The sequence below is a fragment of the Phaenicophaeus curvirostris genome, chromosome 4, assembly GCF_032191515.1.
Source record: "Phaenicophaeus curvirostris isolate KB17595 chromosome 4, BPBGC_Pcur_1.0, whole genome shotgun sequence".
Classification (NCBI taxonomy): Eukaryota; Metazoa; Chordata; class Aves; order Cuculiformes; family Cuculidae; genus Phaenicophaeus; species Phaenicophaeus curvirostris.
This window is the reverse complement of record NC_091395.1, coordinates 32,390,973-32,408,726: the sequence shown is the minus strand read 5'-3', so window position 1 is coordinate 32,408,726 and position 17,754 is coordinate 32,390,973. Positions and strand designations below refer to the sequence as shown.

The window sequence follows — 17,754 nt, the reverse complement described above, 5'->3', positions numbered from 1 at the left end:
TGAGAGACTTGCATAATGGCATTGTATTAAAAAAACCACAAGCAAAACAAAACCCAAACAGGACAGCAGAGGACCTGGGAGCCAGTCCAGATGTAAAGTTAAACTGTTAACTTTTCCTCACCCTGTGTGTTTTTTCTGCAGAACTTTTCCAAAATACAATGTTAGCAAATTAATTTTAAGTTTTCAGCTGACTTTTTTCCCCCTTAAAAATGAGAACACTCAGCAGGCAAAGATTTTGTCCACATGGCTAAAATTAATCCAAGTTACAAACATCTGAAAACAGGTCTTTACAGTAGGAAGTATTAGGCAACTTTAATAACAGGTAGATCGAGCAGCCCCACCTATAATAAGTACCAAATGCACCTCCCTAGAATGGATAAAATTTAGATGGGTTGGTATACTACCAAAACAAATCCTATTGTTCATATTTTAAGATTTCTAGTTGAAGAACTGCTCCAGACAGTTTTCAAGAGGACTACTGCTTTTAAGGCGCTACTATTTTTTTTTCTTATAAGAGAAAAAAAGGTATCTTTTATAAACTCTGCTCTTGTTTAGAGCACAAAGAGTTTCTAATGCTTTAAGCTGAACACAAGTTTAATGACCAGAGAGATCTAAGGGGAAACAAAGCAATTTATACCACCTGAACAAAAGGTGTCATCATCTTCGTTACAAGCCCTCATTCTTACAGTGTTCGGACAAAGGCAGGAGAGAAAGGTAATTGTGACACTTCAGTCACATTAAAACCAAATTCTGTTTGGTTTCGAAATCAAGCACTGTGGTAGTTAACCTCTCAAAACAAACCCCTGCAATAAATTACCGCTATCACATAAAAATAACATGATGCATAGACATGTGAAAGACTGGCAAATCAAGACTGAACAGGCAGCACTAGTTTTCTGCATTATTTAACCTTTAAATGCTTGAATTTACAGCCTTCAGTATCCTTTAAAAGACAGCAAGGTGTATAAATATTTTTTTAATTAGCACAGTAGGACGTACCATTTGTCAAGCACCATTTACTAGGAACACATTGCTGATAGCTGAACTGTTCCTGACTGAACCAGTGGATTTGTGCTGGCATAAACAGTAATAACAGGGCAAAGCTGAACTAAAATTTGTTTCAGGCTTACTTTGTTCTATATATCTGATCTCTGCACTTTATTATGAAGTGTTATCATACAACCACACTGGTACCCATCTGAGTTCTACCAACCAATGATGCAAGGGAACTCTGGAAATGTACTCAATCTCTTTTTCTGCTTCTCTTGTAATATTAAGTATTTCCGTTCTTCCAATAGCTATTATACTGAAAATGCATTCCCATAGAGAGGTGAGACAGAGTGTATTTGTTCAGAACACAAAGCTTTTTTCACCTAGGTTGATTATAAAGAAGTTGAACATAAATTTTGCTGAATGTAGGTACTTAATAGGAATACACTGCCAGTAGTGGACAGCCCAGAATTGTTGCTGCTTCTGCCCCCTTCTTAATTTTTTTTTTTTAGAAAGGCAGGCAAAGTGTAAGAAGTAATGGTTTTATGCCAGCACTCCCAGCTGTAAGAAAAAAAAGATGTGCAAACCATAGATCAAGCTTTTATGTCCAAGGCCATTGCTCTGTAAGGTTCCTATGCCATTTCGCTGCATTTCCGTGCAGGGACTCTCATGAAACAGCAACACATCACTTTTTCTTTCCACTGCTGCTCTGTCAATTTATGCCCTTCTTCTCCAAGGCAGACACAAGCTAACCTACCTGCTACTCTTCCACTACAGCGTGAGCTACATTCTTTATTCACTTGTAACTATTACCATGATGGCAAAAATGTGTGGACACCCCCCATCTACCTGGCCACTTGGTGTGAATATAAGAGTGACAGAAATGAAGAGGAGGGACCTTGGTGAAAATTGGTGCAGTGAGGTGAAGTCAACTGCTGCCGAAGACACAGAACTGTGCTTTCTGTACATCACTAGCTTTAACATGGAAACCACCAGAAAGAACACAAAGATGTCAAATACCTACTAACAAGGAGAACAGAGAAAAATATAAACCAAGCAACTGTGAACTTTTCTGTGGATCTTCTCATAAGAAAAATAAACTTTCAGTTGGACACAACTTAGCTCCCAGTAGCTGGATAAGTTTGCGGGGAGGGCAGTCACAAAATATTAAAGGATTAATGACTAATTAAAACCATCTGTGATTAGTTCAACCCCCACACCAAGCATCCAGCATGAAAAAAGATAAGGAAAAAAAAAGAGATAATAGTAGATGAGGAATGCTAAATAATTATAATACCTTATTATGCTTGTAACGCCACAACAAGGAACAAGAACAGATAAGCAGAGAATACAAACTGAACATGCCTCCTGTTCAGTTCAAAACAGAGCTGAGGGGAACATTCAGCTTTCCTTTTACATTACTTTGATCATTTTTTGAAGCAGAGACAGAACAGCGATAAGGTTGCTGGGAAAACCAATTGATAGAAGATTGAGATCAAGCTATTACCTTAATGAAACTGCGGTGTCCAAGGCTGTGTTCTTAATGTAGTCTACTTGCATAGATCTCTCTTCAAATATAACTATAGATACATTTTATAACAAGAAAGGTCCTTTGTAATAACTTGACAGAGCCTGATGTGTGCCAAAGAGCATTTTTAGAGCAGAAGAGCTGTTGGTAGAATTCATACAAACCAAAATAACAGGAGCTAAATGTTTCAGAAGGGCAGGAGCACAGATAACTCCCAGTGTGGTCACCAAGGAACGAAACAGCTTTCTACCTCTGTTTGGTGGAGCAGTTAAAACAATGTATCTGAAACACTATTAACTGCTTCCTGAGAAGCCTCACACAGCACTAGAATCACAGAATCATAGAATCATAGAATAGTTTGAATTGGGAGGGACCTTAAGGCTCAACCAGTTCCAACCCCCAGCCATGGGCAGGGACATCTCCCACCTGACCAGGTTACCCAAGACCCCATCCAACCTGGCCTTGAACACCTCCAGGGATGGGGCAGCCACAGATTCCCTGAGCAACCTGTGCCAGTGCCTCACCACCCTCATGGTGAAGAAATTCCTCCTTATGTCTAGTCTAAATCTGCTCCTCTCCAGTTTATACCCATTGCCCCTTGTCCCGTCACTACAAGCCTTTATAAACAGTCGCTCCCCAACTTTCTTGTAGCCCCTTCAGGTACTGGAAGGCCGCTATAGGGTCTTCTTGGAGCCTTCTCTTCTCCAGGCTGAACAAACACAACTCTCTCAGCCTGTCCTCATATGGGACGTGCTCCAGTCCGTGGGTCATCCTTGTATCCCTCTAACAGAGATAAAAACCTTCACAGTGAAAACTCTACTAGGCATGTATGGCCCCCTCTTCAAACAAAAAAAATACATCCTGACAACTACCTAGACAAATGCCAGCATTACAGTCTTAAGATCTTTATACTGTTTATTTTTTAGTATCAGAAAGCCTGACAACCATGATTACTTCCCATTAAAAACTTCAGAAGTGTCTTCCTTCTATGATCTTCGTAAAAGTTTCTAAATTCGGTTAGATCTGAAGACCGAACTTTGAATGTAAGACATGAACTTGAATTATTTCATAAGCACGTACATTTGAAAGGAAGCAAAGAAAGAAAGTACTACAAAAAGCAAACAGTTTAATATCCTATCAATCAGCTGAACACAGAACCCTCTTCACTGAGGCTCTCAATTACAATTTCTTCAGTGAGCAAAATAGAAGTCATTCTTCCTTCCCCCGGTATTAAACAATATATAGACAGATTTTAGTTAGTGATCTCTTTTGCTCAACCTTTTCTCCCAGGTAGAGGCTTTAGCAGTTTTAAGCCATTGCAAAAGTTAGTTACACAATGCCACATGGGTCATTCCTGCATAATGCAATTTCAGATTCAAGGTCACTCTTACCATTTCTGACAGATCAATTCCTTCTGGACTTTCCTCAGCAGGAGATGAGCGAATGTGAGATAGAAACCAACAGCACATGTTCCATGTGTATCCTTTTCCTATGGAGTTCAGAGGGCTGATATTTTAATTGTAGCGAGTAGGTTTGCCTTCTTCATCCCTGCTATAATAGTGCCCCTTCACTACCTTTGTTGCCCTTCTCTGGACATGCTTCAGCACCTCAGTGTCTTTCTTGTAGTGAAGGCATAGAACTGAACGCAGCATTCAAGGTGCAGCCTCACCAATGGCAAGTACAGGGGGAGAATCACTTCCCTAGTCCTGCTGGGTGTTTCTGTTACAAGCCAAGGTGCCATTGGCCTTCTTGGCCACCTGGGCACACTGCTGACACAGTTGCTGTCAACCAACACCCCCAGGTCCCTCTCTTCCAGGCAGCTTTCCAGCCACTCTTCCCCAAGCCTTGAGCTATGCACAGGATTGTTGTGTCCCAGGTTCTGGACCCAGCATTTGGCCTTGTTAAACCTCATCCCACTGGTCTCGGTCCATGGGTCCAGCCTGTTCAGATCCCTTTGCAGAGCCTCCCTACCCTCCAGCAGATCAACACTTCCACCCAGCTTAGCAAACTTGCTGAGGGTACATTTGAATCCCTCACCTAGGTCATTGATAAAGACATTATACAGGACTGGACCCAGCACTGAGCCCTGGGGAACTCCACTTGTGACTGGCCTCCAGCTGGAGTTAACTCCATTCACCACCACTCTTTGGGCCCAGTCATCCAATCCGTTTTTAATTCAGCTGAGGGTACACCTGTCCAGGTTAATGGCAGCCAGTTTTTCAAGTATAATACTATGAGAAACAGTGTTAAAGGCTTTACTAAAGTCCAGGTACACCACATCCACAGCCTTTCCCTCATCCATCAAGTGGGTCACCTTGTCATAGGCGGCGATCAGGTTAGTTTGGCAGGACCTGCCTTTCATAAACCCATGCTGATCACCCGGTTGTCCTGTATGTGCTGTGAGATGGTACCTAAGATGACCTGTTCCATGACCTTCCCTGGCACTGAGGTCAGACTGCCAAGCCTGTAGTTCCCCGGATCCTCCCTCTGACCTTTCTTATAAATGTCTGTCACATTTGCCAACCCCCAGTCAAGTGGAACTTGCCCAGTCAGCCAGGACTGCTGGTAGATGACGGAAAAGGGGTTTGGCAAGCACCTCTGCCAGTTCCCTTAATATGCTTGGGTGGATCCCATCCAGCCCCATAGACTTGGGAAGGTCTAATTTGCCAAGCATGTCTTTAACCATTTCCTCTTGGGTCACTGGAGCATTTGGTCTGCTCCCTCTCCCTGTATTCTAGCTCAGGAGGCCGAGTATCTAGAGAACGTCTTACCTTACTATTACAGACTGGGGCAAAGGAGGCATTAAGCACCTCAGCCTTCTCCTCATCCTTTTCCTCATCCTTTGTCACTATTGTTCCCCTTGCATCCAGTAAAGGATGGAAATTCTCCTTGGGCCTCCTTTTGTTGTTGATATATTTGTAGAAACATTTATTATCTTTCACAGAATTGGCTAATTTAAGTTCTAGTTGGGCCTTAGCTCTTCTGATTTTCTCTCTGCATGATCTCTCTTCATCCTTGTAGTCCTCCTGAGATGCCTGCCCCTTCTTCCAAAGCTCATATACTTTCTTCTTTTTTCTGAAAACCACCCAGACATCTCTGCTCAGCCAAGCTGCTATTCTTCCCCACCAGCTCGTTTTTCAGCACGTGGATGGGCTGCTCTTGCACCACCAGGATTTCCTTCCTGAAGTATGTCCAACCCTCTTAATTCCCTTTGCCCTTTAGAACTGCCTCCCAAGGAACTTTATCAACCGTCCTTCTGAACAGTGCAAATTCTGCCCTCCAGAAGTCCAAGGTGGCCATTCTACTGAGCCCCCACCTTGCTTCGCCTAGAACTGAGAATTCTATTGTTTTGTGACAGATGTGCCCCCTCCAACTGTCACATCTCCCCCAAAGCCTTCTTTGTTCACAAACAACAGGTCCAGCAGGTCATCTTCCCCACCCAGCTCCCTCACCAGTTGTGTTAGGAAGTTGTCTTCCACACACTCCAGAAAACTCCTGTTTCCTTCCTGCAGTCTTATACTCCAGCAGACATCTGTCAAGTTGAAGTCTCCCACAAGAATAAGGGCTAGTGATCATGAGACTTCTCCCCGTTGCTTTGTAGAATCTCTCATCAGTCTCTTCCCCCTGGTTGGGCGGCCTATAGCAGACTCCCACCATGGTATCTTCCTTATCGGGCTTTCCACTGACTTTTACCCATAGACACTCAACCCTATCATTACTATCATTAAGCTCAAGGCTAAGAAAACCCTCTGTGATGGCAATTCTACCATAGTTTTCTTGTCCTCCAATGACTTCTAGTTCCTCCTGGTTGTTGCCCATGCTGTGTGCATTGGTGTAGATGCAGTTCAGCTGGGCTATTGATCCCACCACACTCCTCAGGGGAATAGTCTTAATTCCTAAGTGACTACTTGCTGTAGTTTCTAACCCATCAATAACCTTTGCATCTTTGCTGCCTCTTGGGGTGCCTTCCCCCATCTCCTCTGAGACCAAAGGGCCTCACCCGTACACCATCCCTCAGACACTGGAGTGCCATTCCCAGACTTTTTTCTATTAAGCCTGGTTTTGTCCCCCTCCCCTTCATGTCTAGTTTAAAGCTGTATTGATGTGCCTAACTTCTTGGTAAACATACTTTCACCCCTTGGGGACAGGCATACCCTATCTTTTGTCAGCAAGCCTGGTGTTGTGTAGGCCAATCTGTGGTCAAAAATCCCCAAAGTTTTGCTGGGTTCTGCTCTTAATGACCAATCAAGGGAGTTCGACTGCAAACATCTTTAATACGAATACAAAATTCACATAGGATATACATTCTGGGGAACATAAATGAACTATTACAAGAGATCCTGACTGAACAAAAACATAAAGAAGGCTCTGTCAGGCCAAGAATTTAATGAGGAATGATTAAAAAGTTGGATTTACAGTTACATTACAGTTGTGTTAAGCACTGAAAACTTTAAGAATGTCAGCTGAAAGGCATTTGAACATACAGTACATAAATCATACAATCCACACAGTTGTAAATAACATATCTGAAGCATCTCATTTTACTTAATAGAACACAAAGCAACATAACACATGCAAATGAGGACTCCAATATATTGAATTTAAAATACCTATGATAAAATTGACACAGAAATTTACATTTAAGGACTAACCGACTGACAGACAAAAGTATCCTCCATGTTACTCCCATTACCAAAGTATGCTTTTCAATTAAATAGAAAAACCACACTGTCCTGATTTCCTCTCTCAACATCATACCATGAAGGTTAAACAAAGCTTTAACTTGCTTTAAGTGTAGAATGAAACATTTACACAGTTTCCTTCCCCTTGCTGGGAACTGACAAACTGTTACGTAAAAGGATTCTTGGATTATGTACACTGGTGAAAAATATCTTATAAAAAGGCACATACTTGTGACTTAAGGCTAGTACGGTATTTGTTTCATAAAGTAAAATTTTAAATGAGATTAGTACATTGCATGGTTGGCCTCACTCAGCAAACCACTTGGTACAAAGCAAAACCATGTGCTTAGGAGCTTCAGACTGACAGCGATTCTTGTTTTAGTGTTTTTCTTCTTTTTTTTGAACCTTTGATGGAAAGGTACAGCTTTTAAAAAAGGCATTTGCTGCAATTCCACAAGTCAATGAGCCATCTCCTATTGTTGCCTTATGCAGATATCGCATGTAGGCCTTATATAATTAGTCTGCAAAATATTCTTTTAACTTCTCCTTTTAAAAAAGTCATATGAAAATTACTGAAGATGTTTTCTATATTAATCTATAAAATACCAGATGTTGGTACAAATCGTGCAAACCTCCATTTGGAAATATTTTGACTAGCCACCAAAATGACCAGAAACCACAAACATCTTTTGTCAGTGCAAATCTATAACGATTTTATTTTCTTTCCCTTCCCTTCCCTCCCTCCCTCTCTTCCTCCCCCATCCCAGTTACAGAAATAACTAGCCTTCACATATAAAAGGAGTGCTCTATATTTGAAGTGACAGAAATTATGTTTGGTTACTCTAAAATCACCCACTTTCCCACCAAATTCAGTTTTACAGTATTATAAAAAGGAAAGAAAAATTAAAGCTGTCAGTGCAAGAATCGCTACAACCGTCCTTCAACACCAACCCTTCATAATTAACAGATTTAAAGATTTTAGGTTAACATTGGGTCCTCTTCTCTGATCCATTACTGTTCTTCAAGCCAAGATGGGGCATCTGCTCCAGGATTTTTCAATTTGATGTGGAACTGTTTAAGTGTCTGTTCAAGCTGCTTCTGATTCCCAGCAAAATATGCTGCAATGGCATTGTGGAACAGAACAAGCTGATTGTGCAATACCTTGACCTGCAGGCAACGGCAGAGATAGGTTAAAGAGGAGGAGGCAGATGTTAACAACATTACAGGTCAGTTATTAAAAAAAAATTAAGATGCTCTGACTTCATGCAGACTTTTTAATAAAGGTTTAAAAATACAAATAGAAGATGCAAATACAAAATTCTTCAATATGAAAGCAATTTAGAGTTTCCATAAAATATGCATAACAGTCAATACCAACTCACGGACCAAAAGCAATTCACTGAACAGTATAATGTTATCAAATATTAAATGCTTGATGCAAATACTTAATTCCTTTAAATTAGATGTCAAACCTCCATTTAAGATACCTACCGGCAGGCAAAACTGAATTCCCTGAGACAGTACATAACAAATCTAAGCATACAGTTAATTTATTTGCCTCCCTTGCAGACAGTTGCTGCTTTCCAGCTCACATATACCTAAGTGAAATGAAACGGATGTTCTTTTCCCATCAATATTTCTCGCCCATCCCCTGTAACACAGGATTTTTTACAGTTCTTGGACAGTATCTTGGCTACAACATTTGTGCAAAGTAGTCATGAAACACAAAGGTCATAGCAGTAATCAAAACTTCGGGAGAAGAGCACAAGAGCAGCTGGAGGGCATCACCGCTTCTCTTCCAGTCTGATGTATGGTGACAAGCTATAGCACTGATGAAGTCAAATTTAAAGAAATGTTACATTTTCATCCTGGCACACCAGTAAACCTGAAGTTGCAAATAATGAACAGTAGTTGGCTGGAAAAGGCACCTGTCCAGTTCCTCTTGCAGCCAAACCCTGTCCCTGTTGCTCTTCAGTGTACTCTTAGCCCAGCAAACAACCATATTTTTATGTCAGAGTATGTCCCTAAGGTTGTGGCCCTGTACCTGTTTTCAAACTACAAGACTTCAACATTTAGCCAACACAGAAGAGAATGAAGGAACAGGAGGGCTGACAGAGCTCAAGGGGAGCTTGTTATTTTATTAGGGTAGTGTTGTGGTTTAAGTTAAAGTAGAATCAGTTTTCTAATTTCAACTCAGTCTCATCTAAACAACACCATTTTCTAAAAGTTAACTGCATGTTTTTCAGACAGTGTTTGGCTTGAGAAGAGATAACATGGGGCCTTGGTATGCAAAAGGCCAGTGCTTATACTTATGCCTACAGTAACCAAGGCCATCCTTGAGGTAGTGGAGTGCTGTAAGTCAAAGACGAAGAAGGGTTGCATCCACAGGGAAAGGCAGACAGGACAGGTGACCCCAAACTGACCAGGAATATTCCATGCCATACACATCATACTTGGCATAAACTTGAGAGATCAAGGGTCTTGCTCTCTTCCTCAACGGACATCCAGTGAGGACCTTGTCTATCTTTTTTTCCCCTGATCCCAGACCTGCATTTTCCTGAAATCTAGTTCCCGTGTCCAGCCTCCGTCCTGACACGCACCTGCCCTGTTCCTGCTGTACAGCATTTGTGGTGACAAAGTCATCAAGGGGAGAGGTGCAATTTCATATATTTATATGTATTTTATTATTTTCTTTATTATTAAGTAGTACTACTATTACTATTTAATCAAAGCTGTAGTTTCAGTTTCCAACCCACAAGTCTTTTCTTCTCATTTCCCTTTCCCTTGGAGTATGAGAGGAAAGGGAATTGGGAGTCCAACTGCTCAGTTTTAGCTGCCAAAATTGGCTGGACGAAGGCTAAACCATAACAGGTATCTTATAACACAAAAGGTTTTGTGAACTGCTGTGAAGTCCTCTGATAATTTTATAAATTCAGTCAAGCCTAGGTTCAAGTATGTGTACACACACACACATAGAGGCAAGAACTGACAATGTAGAGGGAGATGATTCTGACATGTTTTTTTTTACAGTTGGATTCGATCTCAAAGTTCTTTTCTAACCAAATGATTCTATGACTGAAAAGATGTTTTGTTTTGGTGGGGTTTTTTGAACTACCAGAGATACCTCATTGCATGAGGTTCTCTCCCCAAGCTACAGCTACCTCACTGTGGCGTAAATTTCGTGATCCCTATCAAACTGGTTGCAGAGGTCCAAGATGTTACAACTTCTGCTCTCCTCCTTCAGCAGCTGATTGATAAGTGAATCCCAAAAGTGATAGTGGGATCTTCCTAACCACAGCTTCATTAATGTAACTTAAAGATTAAATTTCTAGAAAAAGACCACTTGAACTGTCTGACACTGTACAAAGAAGATCTAAGCAGCAGCCAGCAAAGAGAAACAAGAAAAAGTTGTATAAACTCAAATCATCTGATGTCCACTGCAAGCACCTGCAATCACTCAGAACCTAACCAGTTACCCCATGAAAGAATTTCAGCCTTGCCAACCGCTGTGTCCAGCCATTGATTCCTACTTCCATCCTGTTTCACCGTAGCTCTCTGTTGGCAAAACATTCATGCAGTTACGTTGTTGTCTGGGTAGTTTTAATCTAGATCTGTTCCCTGATCCAACTAACCACATACATACTTAGACCGCTGGGCAGAGTCCAATGGCATGAGGTTTAACAAGGCCAAGTGCCGGGTACTGCACTTGGGGCACAACAACTCTATGCAGTGCTACAGACTAGGAGAAGTCTGTCTAGAAAGCTGCCTGGAGGAGAGGGACCTGGGGGTGTTGGTTGACAGCTGACTGAACATGAGCCAGCAGTGTGCCCAGGTGGCCAAGAAGGCCAATGGTATCGTGGCTTGTATCAGAAACAGCATGACCAGCAGGTCCAGGGAGGTTATTCTCCCTCTATGAGGCCGCACAGCTCCAGAAACACTTCTGCAAACACAACAGAACACGATATGGGGGGTGGGAGACAGAGGAGGAGGGGACCACTTCTTGCAGCAAAGCCTTGAAATGACTGTCAGACTACAACCCTAAAGGCCAACTCTTGAGCACTAAGGCTGTAGCACCTGTTTCCAGTGAAAAAGCATTTGAAGATTTGCCTTTTAATAAAAGAACATTAATGGTATGCTGCTAAAATACAGGTTCCAGTGTATGACTAGCATGCCTGTCAAAAAGCCATCATGTTTTAGAGTTGAATATCAATTAAAATCATTGTACCTTGTTAATTAACTATAGACACCTGTTTGTTTCCAATTATGAGCTCAGTATGCACTCCCTAATAAGACTTGGCAAACTTAAGTCTCAAAACAAAACTGAACTTTGTGGATAAGCATAAAAAATGGCATGCCCTAAATGGAAGACTTAAGTTTAACATACAGCAGATACTAGGTTGGATTTGAGTTTTAACATTTTGTCTGGATGCTCTTAACATTTCAATTCTTTTTAAATACTTTCCTCTTTCTCACTATCTTCCTGCAAACACCAAATTTTCCGCGACACAACACATACAGATTTTGTTGCGTTCTCCTCAGGCTGTTTCAGTCATCTCAACAACCAAAAAGACTATCCCCATTCTAATCTTTCTGTCAGCTCATACCTCCTCACAACTATCAGGACTCACAACTATAGGGGACTAGCTATCTTTATTTGAAGTTATTTGGCCTAAACAATTACTCTGCCTGGCTTTCCATTAGACTGCATATTGCTTTCATCTGTAGAAGCAAGTGCTTAAGCTCCTGCAGTACAACTCTCGAACACATGTAATTCCTTTCTTGACACAAAGATCTGACATTTCTCAAGCACACACATGAATAACAATTCTTCCTTTCTCAAAAAGGCAATGCCTCTTAAAAAATTTTTCAGCAGCAGAAATCTTTAAGCTAAGAACAGGCCACCATTCTTATTAAAAAAAAAAAAAGAAAAAAAGAGGATTTTGATTGCAGCTGTTCTTATACTCATTACCCAAAACCACAAACTTCCACAGAATTTTGCCAGCTGGGGATGGCACCAATATAACTTTGTAGTAACATTAAACAGAAAAAAACAGTTTTAACTTCAAGATCAAATCCTACAACAGAAGCGAACAGAAATCTTGTATATCTTGGTTCTACAGACAGAAACTTGCAATCCCAGCTTTACTGCAATTCAGTTTTCTGAATATTTCAGGGCTTTTAACCAGAATTTTAACACGAACCCAGAAGAAAAAGCACAAAGACTGCAACCACATGACACCTAAACATAAGGCCAGTGAGATTATGGCTGTTCAGTGACATTTGCAGCAACACAGACCAGGCAGAGCCCACCAGCCAGTTAAACTGGCTTTATAGTTTCTTTACAGTGGCAGCTCGAATCACCTCCCAGTTTTCCCTCCTTTCCTCATATGTCCTGCATAACCAAATATGGGACAACACTTCTGAGTAGGAACATAACTGAGTCCATCTAGTTAAGATATATTTACAAAAGAACACCTAGGATTTTGCGTTGACATAAACTTGTCAGGCAAAAAAGAAACAATTTATTTTCTTAAAATGTTTAATATTGGTCAGATTGTAAAAACATTTATTGGGATGTAATAATGAACTGATTTATCTGATCTAAAATTAAACCCTAAGTTGCTTAATTGCTTTGCTACAGCAAGATTTCATTACACAACCCTGTTTTCAACAGGGAAGTGATAACCACTAAGCTTGAGACTACATTGTACTATACCCTGAATCAATATATACAGGACTTGAGACGCAAAGGTTCACAATATGCAATAGAAAAATTATATGGCTACCATATAATTTTCTTACCTGAAAAGGCTTCTCTAATTAGATTAAGAACAAATATTAATTCACACCTGGATTTGGCACCGTGACAATACATATTAATAAGCTTGATGATTAGAGATTTGCATGTTCTAGTATATTAAACATGAGTATGGCAAGGCCATGCCTTGCTATAGCTGCTCAGATAGTAAGTCTCATTTGCCTCGTATGCAACAAGCCTGCAACACAGGCTCTCTAAAACAGGCTACAAAAAGGTCCTTTGAGTAAAACCAGTATTTTGTCCATCTGATCTTCCTTTTTCGTGACCTCCAATTCTTATTGCATGGGCACCTTTGCAGTCCTGGGGACAGACACAAAATGGCAAGTTCCTGAATCTGATTATATACTATAAGCATAAGCAGTATAATTACGCCCTTGGGACTACTGTAACAGCTTCACAGTATAAAAAAATCACCCTTCCACTTGGAAATTCAACATCATATATGGTCTTCAGTTTAAGCCATCTCCTAAACAGTGCGCTACTCCCACAGCTGAAGCAGTTGTATTACAGACACACTCATATAGCTGTACTCGTTGTGCTCTGACTTCCTTTCTTCTCCTTCACATTAGGCACGTGCTGTATTTATAAATGTTTAAATTATGATGGATCATAGTGATTGGTATCACGTACCTTCAGAAAAAGTAGATCAGAGATTATTAAATCTAACTGAAATTAAAATTTAGTTCCTATACTTACTTATATTTTAAAGGACTGCTAACTCAAATGTAATTTACTTAAGAGTAGTTACATGCACTTTTTAAGTGGCTAAAAGTTATAAATAATGTTTATAATGGTTACATAATTGTCTGGCAAATGACTTCTGCATTCTGATTTCTAAATGCTAGCTGCAGGACAAATATGAAGCCTAACAGGAGCTTCCCTCCATTTACATTATTAAAAAAAAATAAATGGCTGACATCAGAAAAAGGAATAAATGTCAGATTAGTAAGAACATATCCCAGATAATTGCTATCTCCCACTACACCCTAGGAAGCATTCTGTGCAACAGAAGAATAAAAACTATCAGAAACAGATCCAAACTGGAAACAAAAAAGTGCTCCTGAAGTGAAAATTTAGGATTGGAATTAAGATTATATGTTGTTTACTATGGAGAATCCTATACAATAACTAGAAAACACCAAAGTAAAGCTTATCCGAGTAAAGCTCCCAATAGATAATTATATTTAAGCCAATATTTGACTGTAAAGGATGTCCTTTCTGTGGCATATTTGGGAACAAAATTACACACACCCTTTTGTGAATATTTTGACATGTCTAGTGTCAAAACTGAGAAATGTCAACCACTGATAAAAAAGCTTAATCATGTGAAAGTCCCCTCTGTATTAATCTAAAAGAAAAGGCAGGAAGGAAAAAACAATCTCTTTCAGAAACAAAACGTGCAGGCTGTGGCTGCTAACAGGATGCTTGATCTAATTCGAGACTGCCACTAGGAAGACAACTCCATTAGTGTTCCCTAAATTATTTAATTTTCTAAATACTATGGAAACTTTGTTTATACAAGTTGGAAACAAAATGCTTCCACTCTGAAGCTTTCCTATCTGTACGAACATAAATTGGACGGTCTACAGTATAGTTAATGCAAACCAAGAGGAAGGAGGGCAAGTGCTACTTTCAATTAATTTGAACATCAGCATCACAACTGCTGTACAGATATGAGCTAGAAGAACCAAACTTCAGCAGAAGTTATATTAGTAGCAAGCAACTTACTAGTAGATGGAAACAAGGGGGGAACAACACCACACACCTTCAGTGTAACAGTTTTCAACCCACCATGGTTTTAAAACTCAGTTCTTACAAGCATTTTCCAATTTAAGCACTAGTATCTGCATTTAGATTAGATTTCAGCTTATTCAAGAAAATAAATTCCAATATGATTTTTTTCCATTTTAAAGTTAATGGGCTATGAGTTCAGCAAGAACAACAAATGGCAATACCAGTTTTTAATCATCTGATGATCTGATTCATCAGCTCCTGATGATTATGTGAAACCAGACCCCTGGTCGTAATGCAAACACCTGCATGAAGTAAAAAGTGCTTTTAAGGCCACATTTTTAGCATATATAGTTTTGAAAATCAAAATATTGGTTTATTTTCTCCACATTTTTTTCTTCTTCTCATCTGTTGACAGTTCATGTTTCTTCCCTGTCTTCCATCTTCATCGTAAGTAACTGATGCAACTGCATATGTGATAATATATTCAAGAATTCAGAATAATAAGTTTTAATTGGTTTTGCACGTCCCCATGATTTTCCCTAAGTCTCCTTCTTCCATCCAAGCTGCATGGTTTGCTACTGTTGTCATTTGGGGCCACTTCTGTGTTCTCTGACAAGCAGCTGCTACCTACGTTCAGATCTTGAAAATGTATGAATTAACTCATAATGAATACATTAATCCACTGCTAGACAGGGATAGACTCAAACTATTAACTTTTATGTAGGTTTTGATCACATTTTCCTCCTTCTGAAGACACAATCTATGGTGATATTTCCTGTAACCATTTTGTTTACTATGGGTATGAAAAAAAAATCAGATCTTGAAAGACTAAAATTTTTACATCTAATTAGAAACAATTTATAAGGACTTGTTTATCAAAGAAAGCACCATTTAAAAGTATGTTCTGCATGGTAATTATATTTTTGCCTGGTAGACAGAATAAGAGGGCCAAGAATTCCATCACTAAGAGGGTATAGATGAAATGGAATGGTTGGAATAAACACATAGGGGGGAAAAAAGCCTTCAAACCAACAGTCTAAGAGCCTTGTTTAGAATTAAGAAACTATAAGGGCATTAATTCTAGAAAGTGCCATTTCTCAGTGCAAGCTATTAGTGTAAAGAAAGCTTAATTTCAAATAAGCATCTTCACAGTTCTCTCTTTTCCTTTGTGAATATCCTCAGTACAGTGTTGTCAAATTTAAGTATTACTTCAAATCTTAATTCAGTATTTATATGACTCATTTAACCATTAAATGAGATGAACTGGTAAAGTCATGTTTTTCCAAACTTGAAACCTCCCGTATCATCAAGGAACTAACTACCACAGCATTTGCTGCTTGCAGATGGAGCAGTTTGATTAAACTTCTAAGGCTGCCTGCTCTAAAAGTCTGTCCTCCAATGATACAGCAAGAACTCAGAATGCTCAGCTTATTTTCTTTGCCCACAGTACTTTGAAGTTAAGATATATTTTAAGATCTAACAACTGAAGTATTACTAGCAACACAGAAATTTATAGGACAAAACTCCTAAATGTATCTTACCTTGTTTTCTTCCAAAAATTTCAATTTGATAGATACATCATTACGCATTTTGTCATATTTCTCTTTATGCACTTGAAACAGTTGTTGTGATTGCTCAATCTTTGGCAGAGTGTTTGCATCACGAGGGCCAAGATTCAGCTCTTCTAGGTCTGTTCTATAGGCATCATACTCAATCCTGAGAAGAAAGGGGAGGAGGAAAAAAATATCTAAAAGTGAAAATGTCTCAAAATAGACCTGACATACAGAAGCAAGTACAATAGAAGAACAAAACAGTCAAGTATTGAAAAAATAAAATTCAGCAAATTCTTTCCCCCCCTTTCTATTTATTTATGAAGCAAACCCACTGTTAAGTATATTATATAGAGCTGCCTGAAGAAGTACCTTCCCTCTTCTGTTTCCATCTCAGTGACATGCTCCCAATGCTCTATTTTGTGCTGGCTTCAGTGGTTAGAGCCTTCCCTGGGACATCTTGGCTTATAAAGCTAGATAAATCAGTTAATTTTTTTTTTTTTAGGTTATTCTGCTGTTGAATCAGCTCAGTGAAGAGTTAGTGCCGAGAGCAAGAGAAACACCAAGAGCAGGACACCCTCTTTAAGCAGATATTTGAGCAATGGCTCATTTGTACTAAACTCTGTCCCAAGGCTTTTTCACCATGCTCTAGGCTTCTCTATGTATTAACTGTAACAGTTTTACAGTTCTCCCACAAATAGTTCCACAAGAACTTGTCTGCCCTAGGGATAAACATGCTGTAAAAAGATGATGCATTCTTTATACTCTACTAAGAACCTATCTTAGTTTCCTAGGGAAGTCAGACTCTGGATCAAAACTGCCACTGAAGGAGACAAGGGAAAAGAAAGCCAGATGGTTAAGACTTATAGCCAGGTAAGTTTTTAAGCTAACTCTTCAAAGGTATATATCCCACTTATAGATAAGACAGGTGAAAAGTATTTTCCAATTTACTCTTGTTTTCTCCAAATTATCCTGGATACTGGTAGCAAAACAGAGTTGATGTTATGATATAGGCTCTTGCCTGCAGATATCTGACAAGGTTTTAATTGAACCAGCTGGTCTTCATATACTACTATTTATTAAAAAAAAGTTATAAGCCTCCTTGATAACCTTCCACCTTAGACTGCAACATTTTATTGCATGAATAGAGATGAACCAGTCATGCCTTCTTTCTCATTCTACTGGGGGGAAAAAAAAAAAAGGCTTTTTTTTTTAATACAGAAGGAAGTTTGAATATTCAGTTTTGTCTTGAAAAATGTTGTTGTTTTGGGGTTTTTTTAAGAAAGTTTATGTAGTTTCAGCTTTCTATTGAATAAAAGATAGCATTTATAAGTGGGGAAAAGCACCTATGGAATGCCTGTGGTTTAAAGCTTCTATCACTAGAATAATCTTCTGCTTTCCAGCATTACACACAAGTCTGCTGAATGCAGAATCCTTGCCAAATAAGCTATT

At 39.5% G+C, this 17,754-nt stretch overlaps 1 protein-coding gene across 5 annotated transcripts in view; it reads right to left on the bottom strand.

The window, feature by feature from the left end:
- Nucleotides 1-6,772: 6,772 nt before the first annotated feature.
- Nucleotides 6,773-17,754, bottom strand: part of ARFIP1 (ARF interacting protein 1) — a 42,683-nt gene continuing 31,701 nt past the window's right edge. For all 5 annotated transcript variants that reach the window (XM_069855699.1, XM_069855702.1, XM_069855700.1 and 2 more), the window contains 2 exons: nucleotides 16,294-16,468; nucleotides 6,773-8,367 (listed from right to left, as the gene is read on the bottom strand). In XM_069855699.1, coding sequence (XP_069711800.1) covers nucleotides 8,212-8,367; nucleotides 16,294-16,468 — 331 coding nt within the window. In that variant the 3' untranslated portion in view covers nucleotides 6,773-8,211. The remainder of the gene's footprint in view (nucleotides 8,368-16,293; nucleotides 16,469-17,754) is intronic.